General features: G+C 54.0%; 1 protein-coding gene across 9 annotated transcripts in view; it reads right to left on the minus strand.

Moving 5' to 3' along the window:
* ZNF236 (zinc finger protein 236) overlaps positions 1–24,900 on the minus strand; it is a 106,742-nt gene that overhangs the window by 13,426 nt on the left and 68,416 nt on the right. For 8 of the 9 annotated variants that reach the window (XR_007122003.1, XR_007122002.1, XM_047698270.1 and 5 more), the window contains 8 exons: positions 23,795–24,007; positions 21,042–21,324; positions 17,041–17,144; positions 14,984–15,349; positions 14,177–14,322; positions 13,844–14,084; positions 13,318–13,497; positions 4,840–5,027 (listed from right to left, as the gene is read on the minus strand). Coding sequence is in view for 7 of the 9 variants with exons in the window: in XM_047698270.1 (XP_047554226.1) it covers positions 4,840–5,027; positions 13,318–13,497; positions 13,844–14,084; positions 14,177–14,322; positions 14,984–15,349; positions 17,041–17,144; positions 21,042–21,324; positions 23,795–24,007 (1,721 nt within the window). In the remaining 2 variants the exon portion in view is untranslated. Of the gene's footprint in view, positions 1–4,839; positions 5,028–10,626; positions 10,935–11,031; positions 11,240–13,317; positions 13,498–13,843; positions 14,085–14,176; positions 14,323–14,983; positions 15,350–17,040; positions 17,145–21,041; positions 21,325–23,794; positions 24,008–24,900 lie in introns of those variants that run through there. The other variant, XM_047698271.1, reaches the window with a different exon arrangement.

The raw sequence follows: 24,900 nt of genomic DNA on the forward strand, positions 1-24,900 counted from the left end.
GTAAAAAACAGACAGAAACCCCACCAAACCTACAAGAATTTGTATAAAACAGAACACACTTCAGGCAGGAACCACCCACTCACTTCTGTTTTCAGAACAAGAATTGAAAAATCGCTTTGCTTTCTTGAATAGTTGTTTTTGTTTGTTTTAAGATTTTACTTATTTATTTGGGGATGCCTGGGTGGCTCAGTGGGTTAAGCCGCTGCCTTCGGCTCAGGTCATGATCTCAGTGTCCTGGGATCGAGCCCCGCATCGGGCTCTCTGCTCAGCGGGGAGCCTGCTTCCTCCTCTCTCTCTGCCTGCCTCTCTGCCTGCTTGTGATCTCTGTCTGTCAAATAAATAAATAAATAATACTTAAAAAAAAAAAAGATTTTACTTATTTATTTGATAGAGTGTGACAGAGCACAAGCAGGGGGAACAGCAGAGGCAGAGGGAGATGCAGGCTTCCTGCTGAGCAGGGAGCCTGACATGGGCTCAATGCCAGGACCCCGGCATCATGACCTGCACTAAAGGCAGATGCTTCACCAACTGGGCCACCCAGGGCCCCCTTGAATAGATTTTTAAGTGAATGCATGCATTTCCTTATAAAACTGTCAGATTTAGTGGCCTGATCCCCACACCTACCACCAACAGTTCAAAATTTGGGAAGAAAAACTCATGTTAAGTTCATAGTTGAAGAAGAAATCCTTATGACTCACCGATTTGTCTTTCAATAACTCCCCTAGTAAAGCAAGTACAAAGTTCCTGTTCGACACAGGCGCCCGTCCATCATGGAATTTCATCTTCCACTTCAGCAGGTAATATTTCTAAGTAAACTAGTTTCTAAGTAAAATAGCGCATCCGAAGGATCACTTACCCCACATAATACTCTGCTCTAGTTGGGCTCTTTGCAAGCTTAAAAGACGACTACTTGCGGACACACAGAGATGTTTTCCTTCCAAACACTGTGCGGTCACAGACCCGACCACGCCCCTTGGGTGTAAGCCACTGAAACGGCCACGGGAGTGACCACCGAGACCACACCCCTTCATGCTCTTACGCCACCTTCTCCTGCGGACTTTGTAAGGAAACAAAAACACAGAAAAGGGTACACGACAGGGGCCTGCGGCTCCGTCAGTGAAGCATCGGCCTGCAGCTCGGGTCACGGTCCCCAAGTCCTGGGATCGAGCCCCACGCTGGGCTCCCTGCTCGAACAGAATTTGCTTCTCCCTCTCCTCCCTGCTCAGTGCACTCTCGCTCTCTCTCTCCAACAAATAAATAAAATCTTAAAAAAAAAAAGGAAAAATGGTACACAATCAATGTATGTTATTTTCACATCTTTTTAACATTTATAATCCACGGGCTCACACTCCTGGGTCCCTTCAGGGGCTTTTGGGAAGCCCTGGTTGTCCAAGCGCAGAGTGAGTTTCCGTGCGGACATGGGGGCTCGCCGGCTGCCTCTGCCCGTGGCCCCCTATGGCTGCTCTCACGTCACCTCCTCACAGAGTGCAGGGGACACATGTTGTGAACCACGTGAAGGGATTAATTAATAAACCCTTCGGTATTTGGGCACCTTAGTGACTGACTCTAGCCTGTACTGAACAATTATTTATAGAATGGTTAATTTCTCACAAGAGCCTTTGATTTGAGATCAAATTTTTATGGTCATAAACAATTCTTATAATTTACACATATAGAAGCATTTCCATATATGTCCATTAACCTTTAAAACAATAAGATAATGGGTTTTATCTGTGTAATAATTCACTGTATTTAGGAAAATCGCACTCATAAAGCTGAGACAGGTTTGACCTGGCTTTTCCAAATTTTCAGTGTTAGGTCATTGTGAGCCCCAGTAAAGTCTGGCAGCTAACAGAAAAGATTCCAATAAAACTACAGGATTCCTAGTGGTGATTTTAATACTACTGTTATACCAAGTATGCTAATGAATCAATTTGGGTTTAAATTTTTGTCTTGGTAATTTTGGAAAAGTCAGCCAGAGACTACAGGTAAGTGAGGTAAGCCACAGGCGCACAGGAGAGAGCAACCTTCTGACCGGGCCGACCTCAGCCCTCAGCGCCGCCCCTTCCGTGGCTCTCAAGCCCGGCCAGCCTGGACGTCCGCGCTGGGGCCGAAGACAGAGAGTACCACAGACGCAGAGGACTCCCTGACGTGGTGTGGCGTGGTCTGCCGTGGCCTGCCACGGCCCTGGCCCACAGATCGGGGGAAGGGGTCTGCTACCTGTGCTGGCTATGACCCTGGAGGAAGGAGTGGGGTGGTGAGCGGAGAGCAGAGACTCTTTCTGGCCACGTGAAGAAACGTGGACTTGGGGGACGCCTGGGTGGCTCAGTTGGTTGAGCAGCTGCCTTCGGCTCAGGTCATGATCCCAGCGTCCTGGGATCGAGTCCCACGTCGGGCTCCTTGCTCGGCGGGAAGCCTGCTTCTCCCTCTGCCTCTGCTGCCACTCAGCCTGCCTGTGCTCGCTCGCTCGCTCTCTCTCTCTGACAAATAAATAAAATCTTTAAAAAAAAAAAAAAAGAAAGAAACGTGGACTTGGTGCTGAAGGCGGCAGGGACCACGGAAGGATTGTCACCACAAGAGCAGCACATGCACACGTCCCTTTGGGAAACCTGCAAGCAGAATCACCAGGGGGCCGGCTGAGGGAGCCACAGCGGGACCAGAAGCCGTGCCTGCCACTGCGTCCACCCTGCACATGGCCTTCCTCACAGCGCCGACCCTGTCACGGCAACCCTTGGTTCCGACGCCCTCTGAAAAACCCTCAGGGCAACAGCGTCCTCCTCGGCCCCAGTCCTGCGCCTGCTTGGGGGGCGTCCATGAGCCAGCGCTGGGGCAGGACCGGGGGCCCAGCAGCTACCCTGTGCTGAGACAGACACCCCTAGCCAACATCTACTGACTTTAAAAGCGGAAGCTGGCAGATACTGAGAACTCCCGCTGGAGTCTTTGCTGCCGCCGCAACGATCATTAATCCTCAAAGTGATACGATGTAACAAACAGAAAACAAACCCGTAATCATAGAAATAAATGCATCTCTGGCTTTTTCTGATCAAACCTTACCCCCCCCCCACACCCCTGCAAAAGTTATTCAAAGGCTTTGAATTTCACTAAAATTTGTATCTTAAAGAATTTTTACGTTATGACTACTTCTTTACTATAGTTCCAAAGTCCAGTGAGAAGCCACCAGAGCCCGAGAGCGGACGGACACGGGCCACAGGACAGCAGCCACACCCCACAGATGACTGCACCCTGCCTGTGCCGGTCAGCGGCGAGGCGGCCCCAGGGCTGGGCTATAAGCTTATGTCTACAGTCGTCACCACGAGAGTCCCAGGTGGGACGTAAGGACATAGCACCCACCAAACCCCAACCAGACTCCCTGCCTCCTGCGTCCAGAAGGAAAATACACCACTGACATCAGGACGGCCTCTCCGGTTCCCACTGTCACTTCCAAAGGTAATACTAATTTTCATAACCTAGAAGGGTGATGACGACCTGACAAGCGGGTGTTGAGTAATGCAGGACGGAAAGGAAGTGGGAAACTGTGTGACGAACTCAGTGAGATCCTTCCTTCAGCGGCAGAAGAGACGCAGGGGAGGACACCGCAGCAGGCCCTGGCCTCCAGCACCCCTGCAGCCCGGCACGTGCTCCCACAGGATCTGACTCCCGCCAGGGGCCCTGGGGGGCTTCTAGCAATGGCACAGGACAGCTGAGCAGTGGTACAAACCCCCGGGGACTGGCTCCGCATGGCTGGGCGAGCAAACATCCCTGTCTCACAAGCGGCAGAACCAAACCCGGAGTCCAAACAGTCCCGTGCAGCTGGCTGTGACGAGCCAAGCTCTCCCACCCAGGACCACACAGTCGTCAGTCCTCGTGGGTGCGGCAAGCCCAAGGGCACACAAGCAAACCCCGCCCCGACCCCGGCACATCCCGCCGTGCTTACAGAGGGACAGGTGCATAAAAAGGGGACGAGCGGCAGGGTCCTGTAATCCATCTTCATTATAATCTATCACGGTTCTTCAATCAGACTCTGAAAGGCGTCCGGTGTCTCAGCTCAGTGCAGTATCCAACATGCGCAGCCTTCGACCCCACACGTCGCACGCAGTGGCCTGAGACCGTAAGTCACCGCAGGTGTGGGAATTCCTATGCTACTTAGCAAAACCCCGAGCACTCAAAACGGCCCTCAACAAACTCATAAAACTCAATGTGGCACCGCCACTAGAAAACACGGCCACTGCTGACCACGGAGGTGGGGACACCGGGGGGCTCGGGCGGTGACCACAGAGGTGGGGGCACCAGGGGGCTCGAGCGGTGACGCATCCAGCTCTTGACTTCAGCTCAGGTCATGGTCGTGGGGTCACGGGTAGGGACCCACATGCCCCTCTCCCTCTGCTTCTCCCCCCCACCACCCCGTTCTTGCTTGCTCTATCTCTCCAAAAAAAGTAATACAAATCTTGAAAAGTAAAAAGAATTAAAGTATCACTGATGGGGAAGGCAGTCACGGTGTAAGAGGGAAGTTCACAGCACCTGACACAAACAAGCTCACTCCCAGAGGAACGTTCACACGCGTGTCCTGTGTCTGCACGTAAAGGTTCGCAAGGATAGAAAGACATGAAAAGGTCAGTCGTGGTTCCATCTGGGTAAGGGGATTTTAAAAACAGTCTCTTCTGTTTTATCTGAGTCTTCCTGTTCTCTCCTTTCTGCATCTAACACATTCATTGTATTTTAATCAGAAAAAAAAAAAAAAAAAAACACTTCAATTCGGGAAACAATGTTCAGCATGTACAGTTAGGAGAGAAGAAACTAAAGGATGCCACGGCCCCCCACAAAGGGAAGGGCAGCCCCTACCTGAGAAGCGATGTTGAGCGTGACCGTGTCCAGCCCTCCGGAGAGCAGGCCCTGAGTGTCGGCCAGGGTGAGCGTGACACTGGCATCTCCTCCCACTCCTGACGACGCCATGACCAGGTTCTGAGCAGACATGGCCGATGGAGACATGGGTGTTGTCGAAGGAAGGCTCCCAGGGGTGGTGTTCAGCTCTACGAAAGAGGAGCGAGCATGTCAGTGGCGCAGCTGGCCAAGTCCGACGGCCATGGGAGTGAGGAACTCACCTGTCAGAAGCAGCAGGTACATTACCTAAGCTTCTGAAATGACACCGAGACCGTCCGAGAATCTCTCACTGCAATTTTATGGCCAGACTTCAGTTTCTAAACATCTTTATGCATAAATACACTCTGCTTAAGTATAACATCAAGGAAAACACAGAAAAGAGCCAAAATATGACCCTACAGTCTGAGTCCCTGCTGCTAAGGCAGAAGGAAACAGCTAAGGATTTCTGGGACACTGTCCCTGCCTCGGCCCAGGGAGGAGCCTGAAGAGAGGACCACAGGGGACCCAGCAAGCATCGATCGGCAGCTCGGCTTCCAGCGTGACCACCCTGCGGAGCCCCCTTTACCCTCCCGTGCATCGGCTTGGGCTGAGACACACCGCGTGTACCCCTTTAAATGACAATTCGCCCTGCACGACGTCTTACTTTCCGTTGGAAAAGAAAACAAGATTTTTACATTTTCCTCTTGTAGCCAATGATAAGAGAAAGGAAGATATCCGGGACAGACTCAGGCAAAGGAAGGCCTTTTCTTGTACAGAACAGAAACTCATGCACTCGGCTGGCCGAGGAGACGGGCTGAGTACGCGGCTCTCGGGGGCCTTGGCGGGCACCAACGGAAAACGAGTTCTGGAGTTCTCACTTGTCAGCGTGACACACGTGCACATGCATGTACACACGCACGCACGTGCACACTTCTCACCAGCCGCCCTGCCTTCACCTCCACACGTGACCTTTGGCTTCCACCGCGCCAGCCCCTGGGCCGAGGGCCTCAGACACCGAGGCAGTGACTAAGAAAAGGTGGAAACACTGTCTCCTAATCGGGGTCACATACAGAACAGGAAGAGACGCCTGGGCTCCTCTGCCGGGCCGCGGGTCGCGCCGGTCCCGAGCGGTCAGGGGCCCGTGGGGAGCCAGGTTACTTACTCGTAAGTGGAGTCCTGCAAACACGAGGCCTCCACAGATCCACACTCTGGGGGTCCCACACTGTGCCGCACAGACCTGGAACCTTCCAAAGTGGTACAACCATTAGGAGGCTGAGTCTCTGCCCTGCAGCGGCCCTCGGGGCTCCGGACACTGGCTCGTCAGACCCCCTCACTGAGCACCTGCGCGGCGCAGACCGCAGGGACGCACCCGGGCCGGAGTGTGGATTTGTGGAGGTGCGTGTTCTAAGCTCCGCGGCTACCAGAGCCGGCTCCGCCGCAGGCTCTCCCTGCGGTCTGGCACGAGCCTGCGGCTATGACGCCACCGGACGGAAAGTGAAAAGCAGACCCAAGAACGCGTCGGTGGCTGGCGACGTGAACTGGGGTTCACTCATGATCACTAGGGCGAAGCCTGGGGTTGGGCCGTCCAAGCGCCCGGTCGAGGGAAGCACGCGGTGAAAGGCTCACCGTCAGAGGCGCCACAAAGAGCAAAACCAAATGCTAACGGGGCTCGCGGTGACTCACACGGCCAGGACGTCGCACCTCACCCGAGCCCCGAAATAGAGGAAAGTCTGCTCTCCGCAACCAGCAGCAGCCTCGGACCCTGATGGTCGTGAATGCAAGGCGGCGGGGGGCGGTGTGTGTCCAGGACTGTGCGGCACAGGAAACCCGAAGAGAAGACAGAAGCCTGCGTGTCGCTGAGCAGAAGTGAGTCCCGACACAGAGGTCCGTGGAGACACGAGCCTCAGCCAGTGCTGGGGTTCGCAGCTCTACGCCAATACTGTGTGAGTGAGTGTTCAGCTCGGTTCTGCAATCAAGACATTTTCCGCCAAGAGGATGGTGTCAGTTCAAGCAGAACCTCTACCCCCAAATGGTCCAAAAACAGGTGATATGAGCAGGAAAAAATAAACCTTCCTTAAGCACGCAACGGAGTAACTAACTCAAAGCTATAATTACATTTCTTCAATATATAGCTCTTAATTCTATAGAAAAAGATTTATTGAAAGTTCTACAAACCAGTTTTCATTCTAACTAAATCCTCTCGGCCTGGAAACTGGTGTGAACAGGGGCACGGACTGCAGACTCTTACCTTCAGGCCTCATCCAGCCGCTCTGAAAGCACGAGGCCTCCAGGGCACATCACGGAAATCGAAGTCTCCCTTCAGTTCATGGTTCTCCCTCAAAGTCATCTCTAGAGGATCAGTAAATCCCTCACAGTCATCAAACCCAACACCGTCTTAAATCTTTGTTGGGACACGTTTTCGTAGCTTCTGAGGAAATCTTAGTGATAATTTTGGAAAGTTTCATAAGTAGTTTAAAGGATGTGAGATCAGTTTCTTCTTGAGATAAAAACATGGTAAGAAAGGCATGTGCCTTTGCTGTGGAGGGGCTGCGGGGACAGGAGACACCTCGTCTGGCCATTCATCCCCAAGGAGAAAGTGGGAGAATGTCCTCCTTAATTATAAAATGTACCCACAAATGGGAAATGTTAAGACTTCTGAGCTGCTGGGAAGTAAATAACTGATCATACTTAAATCTAGAAGAAACAAAGGCTAAAATAAACTTACAAAGGAAGGAAGAAAGGAATTGTGGCTTTTCTTCACTGAGAGCATAACTCAACTTATTCATCAAAACTGTATTAATAGTGGACAAAAGTAAGAACAAAAAGATAATACCCACTTGAGATAAATTCCTTAAAAAGCTGTACTAAACTTCTAGCCTCGGTTGGTAATACCTTCTGCCTCTGGAAGGGCACTCACACCGAGTATGACCACGTCCTAGGAAACCATGTGTGTCCCATCCTGTCGTGGATGTGGAGGGCCAGACTTGTCCCAGAAGCAGAAAGCCTCAACCACATCTCGCGCCTGGGAAGAAGTCCTGATGACACCGGCCACGGGGACCTTCGCTTGGCTCTGATCTAACTTTCCCACACCAAGAGTTACTGCTCAACTGTCTCTCATCGAAGACGCATGTCTGGGGCGCCTGGGTGGCTCCGTGGGTTAAAGCCTCTGCCTTTAAAGTCTGAGGGTCATGACTCCAGGGTGCTGGGATCAAGCCCCGCATCGGGCTCTCTGCTCAGCGGGGAGCCTGCTTCCTCCTCTCTCTCTGCCGGCCTCTCTGCCTGCTTGTGATCTCTGTCAGATAAATAAAAAATCTTAAAAAAAAAAAAAAGACACACGTCTAATCGCAAAATCGTTTCAGTTTCAATTCCCACATGCTACGGCTTTCAGCCCGGCCTGGGAGGGACTCTGGCGCTCAGGAAAACATCTCCCTGCTAAGCTGTGATCTCCTGACCAACGTCCCACCCGCGGGGTCAGCTCTGGTGTTGAAACCAGTACCCGTGGAACGCGCAAGCCTCTAAAACACCCTCCCACCATCACGGGGCCAGAGTTTGACGTATGAAGACTCTGTCCCCAGAGCCAGGTTTACTCAGAGACGCCAAAGGTATCTGGGGACAGAATACAACGGACCTGCATCACAGAAAATGAACCCTCCATTTATAACAGCCCTTATCACATCATTAAACATTTTAAATTACGAGCTCAACTTTTATTTCACTGAATTCCTTGGAAAAATATTTTAAATAAAGCAGCATCAAGCCGAAGGAAGGAAGTGTCTTCCGCCCGCTCGGAGACAGCGGGTCTGAAGAAGAGACAATTCGATCAGGAGAAAAGGGGATGTTTGTGGTGTTTACAGAAATGTCAGCGTGTGGCCCACAGCGGCCTTAGGGCTGCTGCTTGGAGCTCCCACTGTGCGGAGAGACCCCCACCCCCAACTATGACGGGAGACTCCATCGCTACACGTGGCCGTGACGCACAAGGTCCCACAGCCAACGTCCAGCTGCCCAGACGACGGCAGAGCCCTCGGAGCACGCGCGCTCTGCGCCCTGATAGAACACCTCCCGCTCGGAGCGACGTTGGCTGCGGCACCGGCAAACATGCGGGACCACCAAAGTAACAGAAGGAAACCACTCCACGTAAGCTAAAACACCGGAAACTCCACTGTCTTCCCATTCGTTTGCCAAGGGCTCCTTAAAGAGGTCAAGATGAGCTTCCAGAAGACGCGGGATTCCGGCACTGCCGGCCGGTATGCTCTCCAGGGAAGTGGGCCGGGACGCCGGACGGAGCCCACGACCACCACCCACACTGGCCGCGAATCACAGAGACCACAGATGCAACGGAAACATCACGGGCCAGAAATCCAGGCCGGGCTCTGCCAACACAGGATTCTGACGAAGTCCTTAACCACGCAGGCGCCCGCGCACACATCAGCAGACAAGAAGGGTGGACAGGAAGCTCCTCCACATGCCAGGTGGCCCGTGCCCTCCTTGGACATGCCAGCCCGCCTCAGCTCACGGGCCTCTGGTCGGCACGGCACCGCCACTCGGGACAGACGCTCCCACTCTCACAGAAGCCGTCCCCACCAGGCTGGTGCCCTGTGACCTACGACCTGCTGTCCTCTATCTGTCGTTACGGCCACATTTCACCACGCTTTACACGTTCTTCAGTAAGGTCTCTGCTCCGTCAGCTTCTAGGGTCCGAAATGCAAGGGGACCGTGTCGTCCTGCTCAGCAGCACACCGCAGACTGAGTACAATCCTTACCGCACAACACATAGTCTTTTGCTGAAGAAACGAATTACGGCTTAAGAAAGCATTTCAAATAAGCATGGGATAAAAAGGCTTTCCTGTAGCTACAACTATATCTAAAAATGAAATTTTTCTCAAAAAATGACAGAGCTGGAAGATAAGAGGGCTAAGAAATGAATAAAATCTCTACAAGATAAAGACAAAGAGACAGGCCTGTCATCGTAACCACTGATGAGTCCCTGTGAATCTGTAACTTACTATTCCGGAGCTCTTTTGCTTTTATTTGTCAAAGTCTAACTTCAAAACCTTAGAAAGATGCCTTTTGAACTTGTCCTGGGGGCTGGCGCCAGGCGATTCTCACCGTGGGGCACAGGGCCACGAGCTCGGCAGGTCCCCATGCAGGTGGCAGGAGGCAGCATGGACACGGGGGCCCCCAAACGCCCTCACGCGTCACCACACAGTGCCTGGTCCCCTCATCAGCAGGACTCGCTAGTGGAGAGCTCTAGAGAAATCTGTGTCCCAGACAGAGAGACGAGCGTGCGTCCCCAGCAGCAGAACGCGGCGACACAGCAGTCGTGAGAGTGGCCGGGGCCCGTCCCCAGTGCTGCCGCCCGGCTGCCCACCTGAGCAGCTCGGTGTGGCGCCCTGTGCGCGTGGCTGGCTGCTGCCTCGGGCTGGGGAGGCCCCTGCAGACGGGCCGCCGGCCGCCAAGCGCACAGCCCTGTGCTCCTCCTTCACTGCTTCCGCCAGCACTGTGCCGAGTAAGACCCGACCTGGACGGAATCAATACTGAGATACCGCAGCGGAATTCGTTAGCCCACGTCCTGGCAAGCGGATGAAACATACAGGAACATCCTGGCAGAACGCGAGCTGTTGCATTCATGGTAGTATTTACAGAGGAGACCGAGAAGACCGTGAAACGTTCCCTGAAACGACAGGGTCTGTGCCCGCCCCCTAAGCTGTAACCACTCCGAGGTGCCCCCTGAGACTTCTACGTTAACGTGGGACTCGGGAACTTCAAATTACTTACTTTGTTGACCAGAACTTACACTGAGCTGAAAATACTTCCACACACGGGAGACAGAGCCGGTGTGGCAAATGTGTGGTGACGTGGATCGAAGGGATGTCATGAAATGATACCAGAAGCCCCCTAACCTCCCACCGCAGGGGCTAGGGGAGGCGGCAATGCAGCGGCTCCTGGGTGAGGGTTCCCTGCACCACGGCTCTCGGGGCTCCCGCAGCCCGAGTGCTCACACGCTGGGACCAGCCTACGGCGCGCGCAGGAGAGCCGGAAGGCCTGCTGACGTGTCTGTGAAACCCACACGCGGTGCTCTGGGAAGACGGACACAAACAAGTTACTTTAAAAAAAAAATCTGCCGTCAAGTTAGGCATAAGTGAGACGACTCTGCAAGACTGGAGGGAAACACACCAGAGGACGAGGGGTGTCGCACTCGGCTGTGCCATCCGCGGCGTCCTCAACCCGCCGTGCAGAAACAGAAGCAAAGAGAAGCCGGGCGTGCTGGGCCTGGGCGAGCCGGTGGACACACGACCGACCGGCAGCGGAACGTCTCCCGGAGGCCTGGCCGCAGGGTCAGAGCACGTGGGTATCACTTTTCCGATTCTCTGCGGAAAACTGCCTGAGACACCAGAGAAGAGGGCTTTGGTACGGACAGAGGAGCCTGAGCCCTAGTCGTGCCATTTACCCGAGGTTCGACTTCTTTCTCGTGTGACCTGTGAACTGCTCAAAGCCACGGAGCTCAGCTGAAGTGATAACCCCTTCATGGCACGGACAAGCCCGTGTGATTGCGCACGCCAGCGGAGAAGAGAACCTCTTACAAAGTCACTAAAAATCCTACCTAGACACTCTCGACAGGTGACCACACGCTCGACGTTTCCCCCCGGAGGCGCTGACATGTGACTCGCCTGCTCTCACGAGCTCAATAACGAGGACGGAGGACAAGAAGTCTCAGGCCCAAGGTCTGGGCAAAGCTCAGGTCATCAACTGATTTAAAGGTTTCCCCCAGGATAAGGCTTTACAGCAACTTTTTTTTTTTTTTAATTAGTTAAATTCATCTCCTTACTGTTTTGGAAATACTAATAAGCAATAAAAGAACTACATGCTCAGTAACAGGAAAGCGCGGGAGAAAGAGCCACACAGTCCAGAAGCCGCAGCACACACTGAGCTGTCAGCAAGAAGTCTGCACTCCGGGCCTTCTGCACGGGACAAGCCTGGTGCGCACACACCGAGAGCACACAGGAAACAGCAGTTTGCTCAAAATAGCTTCCTTAAAAAAAAACAACAGGGGTGCCTGGGTGGCTCAGTGGGTTAAGCCGCTGCCTTCGGCTCAGGTAATGATCCCAGGTCCTGGGTTCAAGCCCCACATCGGGCTCTCTGCTCAGCGGGGAGCCTGCTTCCTCCTCTCTCTCTGCCTGCCTCTCTGCCTACTTGTGATTTCTGTCAAAATAAATAAATAAAATCTTAAAAAAAAAAACAAAAAAAAAACCAACAAAAAAAAAACTATAAAAATTCAGATATATACAATGAAAGCAGGAAGGTGACCGAACTACACAAAACCGGAAGTTAACGTCTACCGCCTGATGGCATCCAAAATCCCTCCGTGCCACAAAACCAAACTCTACCCAAGAACAGGTTCGCGTTTGTCATATACAGTAAAAGAAATAAAGACACTCCGTAAAAAAGAAAGCTTTTGGTTTCTTTCTCAGTAACTTCACTTTCTATTGCAGTCATACGTTTCGCAGAAATCTCCCTGAAGAGATTGAGTCTGAGTCTGCTGGCCTGGCCTGCTCCCCTGGCCAGGTCGGTCCAGCGTTCCACCCACCATCACTCCCCGTGTTTTAAGGTAAAATGCTCCCACGTCCGCCATCACCCCCTCTTCTCCAGGGACAGTGCTCTGCCTCTTAGCAAAATGTTGTCCTCATCTTTAGCGACAACCTCATAAAAGATTGCTAGAAGGCTTAAAGAAATTAGTATTAAGTGCCTTAATATTTGTACAACACTAGAATAGTGCCTGGCACGTAGAAGGTCACACAGATTGTTGCTAGCGTCACCAAACAGCTAAGGGTCACACGGCCGAAGCACACAGACAACACTTGCTGGGGGCTGAGCGAGACGAGAACGTGCGGAGGGAGCTCATTACGTCGAGCACAATGCGATTGCGACCGCGGCCGCCCTGGCACCAGGACACCTCCGCTTGGTAGCTGACACACAGGACTGGTTTGCCGAGTTTAATACTCCCGGACGGTATTTCCTACCTGTTTACACACTTCTCAGTGCCGCAGCACACTTAGCACTGTCCCACACGATCTTGCAGAATTCCAAGGAGGGTAAGCACCTGGAATGTGCCCGCACACCCGTCATCCCAGTCCCAAGAAGCTGCGCCGTCTGCTGTCCGTGGACCGAATCATTGCAACAGGACAACAGACTCGAGCCGGAAGGATGTGGGGAGCTCTCGTTGTTAGTTTCTGGTGTTAGGTTTGAACTGTGACACTCTTTCACTAAACCTGAATGAATGTCTTTCCCACATTGATTACAAAAACTTACCGAGCACTGGCCTTATGCCAAATTCAATTTTGCAAACAAGAAATCTATACATATACGTACATGCGTGTACGTGCACACACACACACACACACACACGAACAAGGTACGCTCAAATCGCAGGGGAGAGGAGGTTTAAAATGTGAAGGGACTAACCAGAGATGGTCAGAGTGATCTCCTGGGGAGACCCCGAGGACGATGCAGCAGTGGGCCCAGCAGCCTGTGCCAAGACCTGGCTCAGACTGGAGTTGTTAATGGTCAGGGTGATCTCGTGGGGGCCGCTGGAGCTGGACACCAGGCCTTGCGATGTCATCACCTGAGAGAGGTCTTGAGTCCCTGGTCATCATTACAAAACAAAATAAGGCTGGACTTTAAAATACAGTAATTTTCTCCTTCTTTATATTAAAAATAATTAGTGAAACTGTTATTTCAAAAGAAGATTCAAAAGAAAACATCGGTCATCTCTGATTCCCTCGTGCAGAGAGAGGTAAGAGAAGCTTACGGGGAAACTAGAAGCCGGCAGGACCATGGGAGCAGGTGCGGGCAGCGAGCTACGCACGCGGGGGCACACACACCGCCTGTCACCGGGGAAGCTTACGTAAGCTTGGGACGTTGGATGTGTGCCGAGCCTTCCAGAGACGGGAGGGGCCGCGGTGTCCCAACTGCCCTGGTGCTCACTTACCACCGCTGCTGGTGGTCATCACGGGGTCCTGCTCCGACAGCGGGCCGATGGTCAGACTGGCCGACGTCACGGTGGGCTGTAAGGATAGGCCGGGGATGGGCTGGATGACGACACTAGCGGGGACCGTGCTGTCCTGGGTCTGAAGAGAGCCGTTCTGGGAGGCCAGGCCAGGCTCCCCAGGCAGCTGCTGGGTGAGCAAGCTGCCCTGCTGTAACGTTTGCTGCAAAATACTTGGGTCGATCTGCAAAGCAACCGGGATCCTCGTCACGGTACGTTCACACTCACGTGGGGCTCTGACCCCTTGAAGCCCCAGGCACACGGCGTGTGCCCTACCTGGAGTGTGATGTTATTAATGCTGGAGGCATCGATGCCCGAGATCTGCACATTGGGGCCGACCAAGTTGGCGGCCAGCTGTAACTGCACGCCCTCCAGGGTGGTCAGGCTCCCGTCCGTCAGGGACACCGTCCAGTCGCCACCGGCTGCAGGGACACGACGAGGATGAGCTCCTGACAGGAAAGCAGCTCACCTGCATTTGGGGCTTTATACAGCTATGTCCTACCTACCCGTTACATGACCCAGTCTACGAGCACCGCTATTTCCTCCACACCACACGCACCTCAGCTAATTCAACAGAGAACAAACCCTCTGAACCAATAATAGTGTTACCCACCTTAAACACCCAGAAACAAGGCTCAAAGACATTACACTGATTGATTAGCCCAGGATTTATAACAGCAACTAACAATCATGTTTTTTCAAGCTTTAGTCACTCCCCAGGTCACCTACGGGGAAAGAAAGCCCAGGGCATGTCTGACAGCTAGAAACAGTCAGTCTATGTAAATCCACGAAACCCTTAAATGGCTACAATGTCACACTTTTCGAGCACTAGGTGACCCAAGGTCAGTAAGAGAAGCGTCCCGTGTCACGTGTGCTGCTCTAGAGAAAAAGCTAGAATGATCACGAAGGCGTTCCCAAGCCGACGTCGTGAAAGGAAGAGGAGGAAATGGAAGGTGACTCGTCCGAAGTACGACACTGTGGTCTTCCCAGCTGCCCCGTACCGCGAGCTTTCGAGGAGGACACACGCCGCCCTGCCCCCGCGGGGCCCCCTCACCCCGGGCCCCCCGCCCGCCGCGGGCTCACCCGACACAGAGGCGGGCAGAACAGCCTGGCCCACCAGCCCCTGCTGCAGCACACTCTGCTCGAACTGCCCCGCGAGAACCGAGTTGTTCATGATGAACACGTTCGGGTCAGCGGACGTGGGACCGAGCAGGTTCACGGGCTGCAGGCCTTCGGACGAGCTCCGGGCCGCCGGCTTGCGGGCTTTCTTCGGGTCGGGCTTGTAATGGAACTGCATGTGTGTCTTCCTCCGGCCCGACGTGCGGAAGCGCAGCTCGCAGTGCGGACACTTGAACGGCTTGGCCCCCGTGTGCAGACGCATGTGCACCTTCAGGCTCCCCTTCGTCGAGAAGGCGTTGCTGCACACGTGGCAGCTGAAGAGCTTCTGACCTGCGGGAAGGCCGGCCAGGGGTCAGGGGGCTGGCGACGCCGCACCCACGGGCACCCGAAGTGCCGACCCCAGGGGCCCGCGGGCTTGAGGGCGAGTCCCGTGCTCCCACAGGATACCCTGCAAGGGACAGAGAGCTCCGCAGAGACACCGAAGTGAGCCCGCAGCCCACACTGCGAGCTCCGCGCTGTCACGGTGCTTGGACGCCCGCAGCATGGGGACGACGCCGCCACCCACCCACAGCCTCGGTGGCAGCCAGCCCCACCACGCTGTCTCCCACCCCTTGGTGCACAACGGGCACGGCCGTGTCTCAGCACCTCTCACACCCACATGGGTGGACAGCGGCCTGGAGCCACGGGCTGGCTCACACGCTCAGCCCCCGAGACTCCCATGCTCTTCCTGCGTCCGGGGTGTGACAAAGGCCATGGACGTGGACCTGAGTGCCCTGTCCCCCACCTACTCTGCCCCGGAGAGGCTCCCGGAGGACGAAAGCATCCTGGTTCTCTGCTTCCCTGTATGGCTCCCGGAAACCAATACTAATTTTCACTGACCAGGGCGAGCACACCGGGACTCACCCTGGAGGGGGGCCTGCTGTCCTAACCCTGCTCACAGGCCCCAAAGGTCACCCGAGGAGCCCAGCGTGTAGGGGAAAGCCTGAAAGGCGTTCCTCACAGAGACTTTTCTTCCTGTGGCTTATGCATGGGAGCCAACCCTGAATCCCATGTGTGCGAGTCATCCCGAACGCTGCTGGCACAGGCCGTGAGAGCGACTGTCCCCCCACCAGACCTGGGACGCTGAGAGGCCCCTACTGGTCCTCAGCAACTCAGCATCACTAAAGAGAGACAGACACACAGCACCCAACTACGTGACAGAAACACTGTCTGCAGAAGGGACACGCCATGTTCATGTATCTACTTAATTCCAAATAGTGACCTATCAGAAAAGAATCACAGGGCTTTACGTAAATGTGTGGAATTTCTTATGTACATTTTTGGTCAATTCTATGGGTAACCAAAAATTAAGAATGTAAATTAGTTTGAGAGCCATAATCCTCTACCATGTCCTGAGAGTTCACCACGTGTCACTTCCTAGGTGATAACTTGAGGCTCAGGGAGCAGCTCAGGAGGGGACACAGAGCTCCAACCCCCAAGGTGCGGAGGCTGCCCCCCAACCACAGGCATACCCTGTGCACAAGCAGCAAAGCCTCGACAGGCTTTCATAGGACAATTAATTCACCTTTAGTTCCTCAAATGAGATGAAGGGAAAAAACAGCCACTGAAACCTGGACATTAATGTTTTTCCTTTATGACATTTCTGCCACATTAAAAAAAATTACCTGTGAACTATAATGCAATTTGCATTTGCTAAATCCTCAGATCTTGTAAAACCTCAACAAGCCAAATCTCTTTGGCCTAAATAAGACTAAGAAGCAATTTTCTTAACAAGGGGTTTGAGTCTGACTAAAGTACAAGACAGCGTACATTCTGGGATCTGAGACCAAGCGCCTTCTCCTCTGTGTCACCCGGGTCATACTCCCCAAGTCGGGAATCAACGTAATCGTATCTTTTTCTTCGTGGTTCAGGATTTTTAAGTTTTCTATGATCCCAAAAGTACTTCTGTGGACAAGATACCTAGGAACAAATCAAAAACGCCACCATAAGGCCCCTACGTGTGACCCAGGCGCTGTCCTTACCTGTGTGGGTCTTCACGTGGCAGTCCAGAGTCGACTTAACAGTGAAGCTCTTCCCGCACTCGTCACACTTGTATGGCTTCTCTCCGGTGTGGATCCGAACATGCCTAGCCAGAAAGCACTTGCCGTTAGAAAGCATTTACATGAAGCATTTTTCATTTTAATTTTACATCCAGTTACAAACAACTTCATAACTACCATATAATGAAAATTATGTGTTAGTACAGGCTGAATGAATTTGTCCAAATAAAACCTTTAATCTTCACTCTACACAAAAACACCAGAAATGAGTCCAGAAGAAAACAAAACCAAAAAAAAAATCTGCAAGACCGATGACAACAGGGCTTTTTTAAAAACCAAACAGTGCTTCTGAGTTGGTAAGAAGGCGAGAAAGTGGAAGAGACAGTGGAAGAACGGGCAGCGCAGCGCACAGAAGAAACACGCAGCAGGAAACCCCACGGAAGGGTTTGGCCCACACTCAGCCTTTGAAAGAGCAAATTAAAATGGTACCATTTCCCCCATCTGTGCACTGAGGCCCGGTCGGGGAGCATCCAGAGACCGATCTGCGTAAGAGGCATGACCCGTCCACACGCCGGCTGGCAGCATGTCAGCACCAGCCCCCCACGCACACAAGTACACAGGGACGCACACTCGGCGCGGTGCTGGTGCGGTGCTCGCATAGTGCTCTGTGGTGCTCACGCGGTACTAACATAGGACACTGCAGTACTCGTACACTGCTCGTGCGGTGCTCGGGCAGTGCTTGTATAGTACCCTCTGGTGCTCGTGCAGTGCTCATGCAGTACTATATAGTACTCTGAAGTACTCAAATAGTGCTCTGTGGTACTCAGGCGGTGCTCATATAGAGCCCTGCAGTGCTCACGTGATGCTCATGCAGTACTTGTAGAGTACTCTGCTGGACTCGTACAATGCTCATGCAGTACTTGTACAGAACTCTGCAGCACTCACATAGTGCTCATGTGGTGCTCGTATAGTACTCTGTAGCACTTGTATAGTGCTCTGTGGTACTTGTGCAGTGCTCATATAGTACCCTGCAGTGCTCACGGAGTGTTGATGCAGTACTTGGGACAGTACTCTGCTGTATTCATATAGTGCTCGTGCAGTGCTCATACAGGACTCTGATACACCTGTATAGTGCTCTGTGGTACTCGGGTGGTGCTCATATAGTAGCCTGCCGTGCTCGTATAGTATGCTACGGTGAACAGGCAGTGTTCGTGCAATACTCATATAGTACTCTGCTGTACTCATAGAGGGCTCATGTGGTGCTCGTATAGGACTGTGCAGTACTAGGAAAGTGTTCTGTGGTACTCATGTGGGGCTCGTATAGTAACCTGCAGTGCTCATGCGGTGCTTGTGCAGTACTTGTATATTACTCTGCAGTACTCATATAGTGCTCATGTGGTGCTCGTACAGGACTGTGCAGTACTAGGAAAGTGTTCTGTGGTACTCGTGCGGTGCTCGTATAGTACCCTACAGTGTTCACACAGTACTTAAATAGTACTCTGCTGTACTCATATAGCGCTTGTGCAGTGCTTGGATAGGACTCTGCAGTACTCGTACATGCTCTGTGGTACTTGGGCCATGCTCATATAGTACTCTGTAGCGCTCACACAGTATTCATGCAATACTTGTATAGGACTCTGCAGTGCTCGTGTAGCGCTCATGCGGTGCTCGTACAGGACTCTGCAGTGCTCGTGTAGTGCTCCATGATACTCGTGTGGTGCTCGTATAGTACTCTGCAGTGCTCACACGGTGCGTGTATGGTACTCTGTGGTGCTCACGTGATGCTCACGCAGTGCTCATACAGTGCTCTGCGGTACTCATGCGGTACTAGTGTAGTCTTGCACAGTACTCGTGTGGTACTTGTATAGTGCTCACTCAGTACTCATGCAGTATTCATGCAGTGCTCGTGCAATACTTGTGCAATGCTCATGTAGTCATCGAACGTGGGAGAGCTAAATGCTCATACTAGGGTGTTATGGGATAAATTTTGGTATTCCCCCAAAACATAACACTACCTCACCATTAACAGGAAAGTAATGGGAGTGCAGGTACCGACAAAGGCGTCTAAGACCCAATGATAGGTAAAAATTAGTCAAAAAATAAAATCACAGAACTTAATGTTGACGTAATATGTGGACATTTCCCAAACCACATCCAGGAAACTGCTGCGGGGCTGTGTGTGGGGAGCAGAAAGGGCTGTTTCTCACCTGACGGCCTCCCGTGCTCTGCTTCTGTTCTGTTTTGCTCTGCTATGCTCTCCGCCCGGCAGCTAACGGGACAGGCTGAGCTCCCCACAATGTTCAGATGCGGGACAGAACGAGGCTCAGTTAGCCGTGAGGCCGTCCTGCACTCCATGTCGTGACGCAGACACATTCGTATGTGTGACGACGGAGCGGTTTCTCACCTTGACCCTGCATCCCAGCGGGCTACCCTGGGCACCGCCCACAGGCCCCTCTCCTGGCAGGGGTCCAACATGGTGCGTGGATCCCCACAGCTTTGTCCCCACCATCTGCACACAGGCGGCCCTGGCCCCCAGGACATTCTCATCTGGGATTCCCACCAGTCCCTCTTGGTAACCGGCTATCCCCACCAGCTGCCCTGGGTGCTCCCCTCCTGGCGTCCCTACCAGGCCGCACGCCTACCTACAAAGCACTCCAACTCCTTCACAACGGCGCCTGGCGCTCTCCTCGCTGTACGCTTTGCTGTCTAACTCCCCAGCCTTGATGGCACTCTTCACGTCTGGGGGAGCCCAGAAGGGACACTGCCAGCTCCCTGTGGGCTCACCCTAATCCCCCTCACCCACCTCTCCATCACCCTCACTGGCATACCTCCCACCCCACGTGGGAAGCAGAGGGCAGGCTAGCCGTCACCTTCTATGCTCACTGGACACACACTGCCAACCCACGAGCCACTCTGCCACCAGCCTCTGTTTCCCCCCACCCCCCACCCCCGCGTGGAGGGTCCTGAGAGCAGCCTGCTCCATCACCCACCTCAAAGTCCCATGTGCCCCTCCTTGCGCTGGACTGCCCTACACCTTCACCCATCAGCTCCCTCCTAGAGCAAACACTCAGAGCCCCATGTGGTGCTGCAGGACGACGCACTACGTCCCACCTCTTCACCCTAGGCTGTGCCTCCCCACAGCTCAGTGTCCTGGGCTCCAGCTCCTCACCGTCCTACTGGACTTGACCTCATGCTAGTTGCTGCTATCAGGCTGACTGGCCCTAATCACAGGCTGCCTCATGACACCATCACTGTTCACCCAGAATGAGTCTGTGTCCTCACTCCCCACATGGACCAGCACTCGGGGGCAGCGGGTCCCTGACGGGGTCTGCAAGCCCACACAGCTTAGCACCGCGTTGTCCTCAATAAAGAATTCATTTTCTTTCTCTTTTACCTACAGTAGCCCACCCCATCCACAAGATCTGAGACCCCCAGGGGATGCCTGAGTGTGGACATACCAAACCCCACGTATGCTGTTTGACCTGCACGCATGTGTACTGAAAGGCTGAATTTCTAAAGTAGGCACAGTTAAGAGTTCAACTACGATGCTGCTGATTAAGTAGAATGAGCGTAACAGCACAGCGTGAAAAACGTCCCGCGAATGCACACTTTCCCTGTCAGCGTACGCAACGGGCTGCCCTCTCACCTTCCCGCACCGACGTGGGTTAGGCTACCACGACCCTGTGACAAAGGTCAGGAGGAGGATGGCCCCCTCAGGGACTGTGGTGACCTCGGGGAAGTAACCAAACCCACGGAGAAAGGGACGCTGCTGACACCAGGACCGTTCAGAAGTGCCCACGAGCCATGCACAGAGCACCGCGTTCCCACCCACATGCCCAAGGAGCCTGAACAGAAGCCCCCGGATCAATGCCGGCCTCCAGGGAGGCACCCGCTTCAAACACGGACCTCCCCAGCCTCGCGGAGGTGACGGAGGCGCCCACGGATGCCATCTGCGGATGCCGAGAACGGCGCGGCCGCCTCACCTCACCAGGTCGCTGGGCTTCTTGAAGCTCTTGGGGCAGTAGGAGCAGCAGTTGGCGAACTTGGGCTCGGCCTCCAGCTCGGCCTGCCGGTCCTTCATCTCGCTGATGCGGTCCTTCTCGGCCGCGGACTGCACCAGGACCTGCTCTGAGACGGTGGCGCTTTCCTGCGGCCGGATCTTGGCCAACTGCGCCGTCTCCTCCTCCGTGAATGTGATGACCTCGGGACGAGCCTTGCGAGAGGCACTTCTGTCAGAGTTCTCCTCCTCCTCCTCCAGACACACATCTACACAAAATACAGGAAAAGGATCCGATCCTAATGAAAAATGAAGTTTTCACAAAACAAGTAAAATGCAACCAAACAAGTCTGTAGGGTTTAAAGTGGGTTACTCAGTGACACTCTACTCGGGATGGAAGAGTGTCCACCACTAGTCCACGGGGAAACCAAGCTGGGTCCCCAGAAGGGAGCAGTACACCTTGGTCACCTTGTCACGACAGCACCAGACTGAGGAGCGGCCCGGCAGAGAGCCCCAAAATCACCAGTCCCCAGCATCCATAAATACAGACACTATGGGCAAAAACTGAATTATCACATAAAGGAAACCAAAAGCCTGAGACAGAAGACTGAAGTGGAAAATTTACAAAAAAGCCTAATTATCAAGAAAACCCTTAAAATACAGACATTTAGATATACTCTCAGTGGGACGTAAGGATGCATTTACACCGATTAGGAACAAGGAGAAGGTGCTATTAAATCCAACAGAAGGAAAAGAAGCCGGCTGGGAGCGGGACGGCAGAGCGGCACAGACAGCAAGAAAACAGAAGAGAAAACCTCAACAGAAGCACTAAGGGGCCAATGGACAGTGGGCAGCAGCACACTAGGGACGAGAGCTACTGGGATGTTTCTGTTAGGATAAAGGGAGAACGACAAGAGGGAGGGAAAGAAGGAAAGAAGGAAAGAGGGGCGCCTGGGTGGCTCAGTGGGTTAAAGCCTCTGCCTTCGGCTCAGGTCACAATCTCAGGGTCTTGGGATCGAGCCCCGCATCGGTCTCTCTGCTCAGCGGGGAGCCTGCTTCCTCCTCTCTCTCTGCCTGCCTCTCTGCCTACTTGTGATCTCTGTCAGATAAATAAATAAAGTCTTAAAAAAAAAAAAAAAAAAAGAGAGGGGCCGGTGGGGAGAGGGAAGGTGGACTGCGGAGGAGAGAATAACATCTGGGAAGATTTGGGGCCGTGGGGCACATGGCCCCACCGACACAGATAATAAAATATGGGGAGAAAGTCCAAGAACCCAATCTATGCGGAGGGGCCACGAGAGGGCAAAGGGCAGTAAAACGGAGGACAATACGCAGGGACAGAAGCCCACGGCGTCAGGCCACACGGGCTCACACACGAGACAGACATCAACCTTACGACGTGATGCTAGGGCCACGGCAGCTCTTCCTCGGTGACCCCAGAGGGGAAAACACCGCGACAGACTACGGGGGCTCCCACCTGCACAGCCCAGGGCAAGACCACCACGGGAGCCCCCAGCCGACCCGCGGTCAGAGCTGCGACGACGTGAGGGGCCCTCCCGCGGGAGACCACGGCATCTCGTGACGGCGCTCGGCACCACGGGGCTCCGGCACGGCAGCTGCGACCCATGCTCTGATCACTGAGGGCAGCTGCCGTTTCCTGCCGGCACTTCACTCACCACGGGACAAAGGGGAAATAAAGGCTTCACGAGGAAGGACGAGGCTGAAGAGGAGGCGCTCTGTCCTGACACAGCCCAAGAAGCCAGAAACACCTACGGGGAGTCCACGAGGGCCGCCGCTCTGCAGGGAAGCCCAAGCTGTCCCCATCTGCGGGCAGGTCAGGCACGTTTTAAAGACATTTTCCCCACAATGTAAGAACAAGCTACAGGGCTATCACGTCGCCGAGCACCCCAGGAGACAGCCGTGACCTTGAGGCCGGGGCGAGCACAGAGCACATGGGGGTGAACAGCCCGGGACAGAAGCTAGCAAGCCGCCAGCCTTCTGACGGCTGCGAGTGCGCCAGCCTGACGCTCACACCCTTGCCTCATCCCACTCAGTCCACACACATCACACACCAACTGTGTGCACACAGTCAGGCCTCATGCTAGGGACAGACCCCCGGCGGGACGGGCCACCAGTGGGGGACTCAAATGCTGCATGGTCCACACAGACAACGGCACGTTCCTAATCCTGGCATCTCACCCGTGGGATGTGCTAGAGGGAGGTCGCCTCTGTCTAAGGGAGGACTGCCCTTACCAGGGGGTGGGGGTGCTCCCAGCGCATCTGACCGAGCCGGCCGAGACACTGCCACGCACCCCCCGGCCGGTGCAGGGGCGCAGCCTTCCCTAACGGCTGGCCCTCACCGGCTCCGGGACAGGCCAGACAGAAGGCCCACGTCCACCCAGTGGGAATGATGTAACGGAGCACGATGGGCTTCCCCAGAGCCCCTGGAGCCCACGCCCACGACAGATGCCAGCGGAGGGAAAACTGAGGGGACCTCCACCAGCACGGGCAGCCAGGCAGCCCGAGTCCCTGCCTGTCAACAAATTATCGTGTCGGCCTCCAGGCGTGTCTGCACGGCTGCAGCGGCCGGCCAGGGTGGCGACCGGCGAGACGGGTCCCTGCTCTGTCCCCGCTGCACCATTTCCCGAGAGCACGGCCTGCGGTCACAGTTGGGAAAGCAGCTAGTTTTCACCACGACCTGCCACGCAACGTGTCGGAGTGTCAAACCAAGGCGGGCCGTACCTGGTCCGTCCGCCTCCCCCGCAGCTGCCACCGCAGATGGGACAGCCTGGTGCCTCTTCATGTGTTTCTTCCAGTGTGCCGCGGCGCGGAAGCCCTGATCGCAGAACGGGCACTTGTAGGGCTTCATGCTCACGTGCGTGGCCATGTGCCGGGTGAGGCTGCCGTTGGTGGTGAACGACGCGTTGCACACGCTGCAGCTGAACGCCTTGACCCCTGTGAGGACGGACACACGGTCAGTAACCGCGTCTCATTGCCGGAACATCGTAAGTCGTTGGAAGCAAACAAGGATACGTCCGATGAGCCACAAAACCAAAGACCATTTATCGACCCCAGGCTTCTTCTGGGAAGTGGACGCAGCGGGTCTTACGACTAACCCGCTCGTGGAATTAAAGCCCTGCTCTAAACAAACCCCAAGTTCTCTCTGCCCCGCTTTGCCCCTGTCTTTGACAGTCCAGTGCGTGACAAGTCGTGCATTATGCCCTAGAAGGTTTTCTCAAATCCACTCACCATCCCCACGGCCGCTGACATGGGAACCACCCCCAACACCGGTGTGCAGCTGCACTTCCCAATCCGGCCCTCCGGGAAGGCCGTCTCTGCTCTGGACTGAAGACACAGAGGACACCCCGACTGTCTAAGCACCTCGCTGACCGGCCACGGCTCCTTGTCCAAGTCGCACAGGCTCCTCTCTGCTGCGGGGAGCACGGACTCCCTAGCAGGGCCTTCCAACCGGCCCTCGCTGGACCTGCCTTCCGCCTGGCCTCCCAGGGCCTGTGACTACCAGCTGTGACCAACCCTACAGAGCCTGCCCTTGTTCTGTGATATGTTTTTATTTTCAAATACAGCCTTACACAGACACACGGATCTTACATACATTAATACAGGGAATAAATACTCTGAGTTTATTAAACAGATAAAAGTAACATATTAAAAACATATTTAACTGCAAATCATATTTCTGATAAAGAATATATTAAAAACTCTTTAAACAACTCAACGATAAGATTTCAAACAATCTTATTTAGAAATGACACAGGATTAGAGGAGCTGCTTCTCCACACGCACGTGAAGGAGGCCCCGTGTCCTCGGCCGCTAGAGAAAGGCACGTG

Source organism: Lutra lutra, chromosome 12 (genome assembly GCF_902655055.1).
Source record: "Lutra lutra chromosome 12, mLutLut1.2, whole genome shotgun sequence".
In the NCBI taxonomy this organism is placed as follows: Eukaryota; Metazoa; Chordata; class Mammalia; order Carnivora; family Mustelidae; genus Lutra; species Lutra lutra.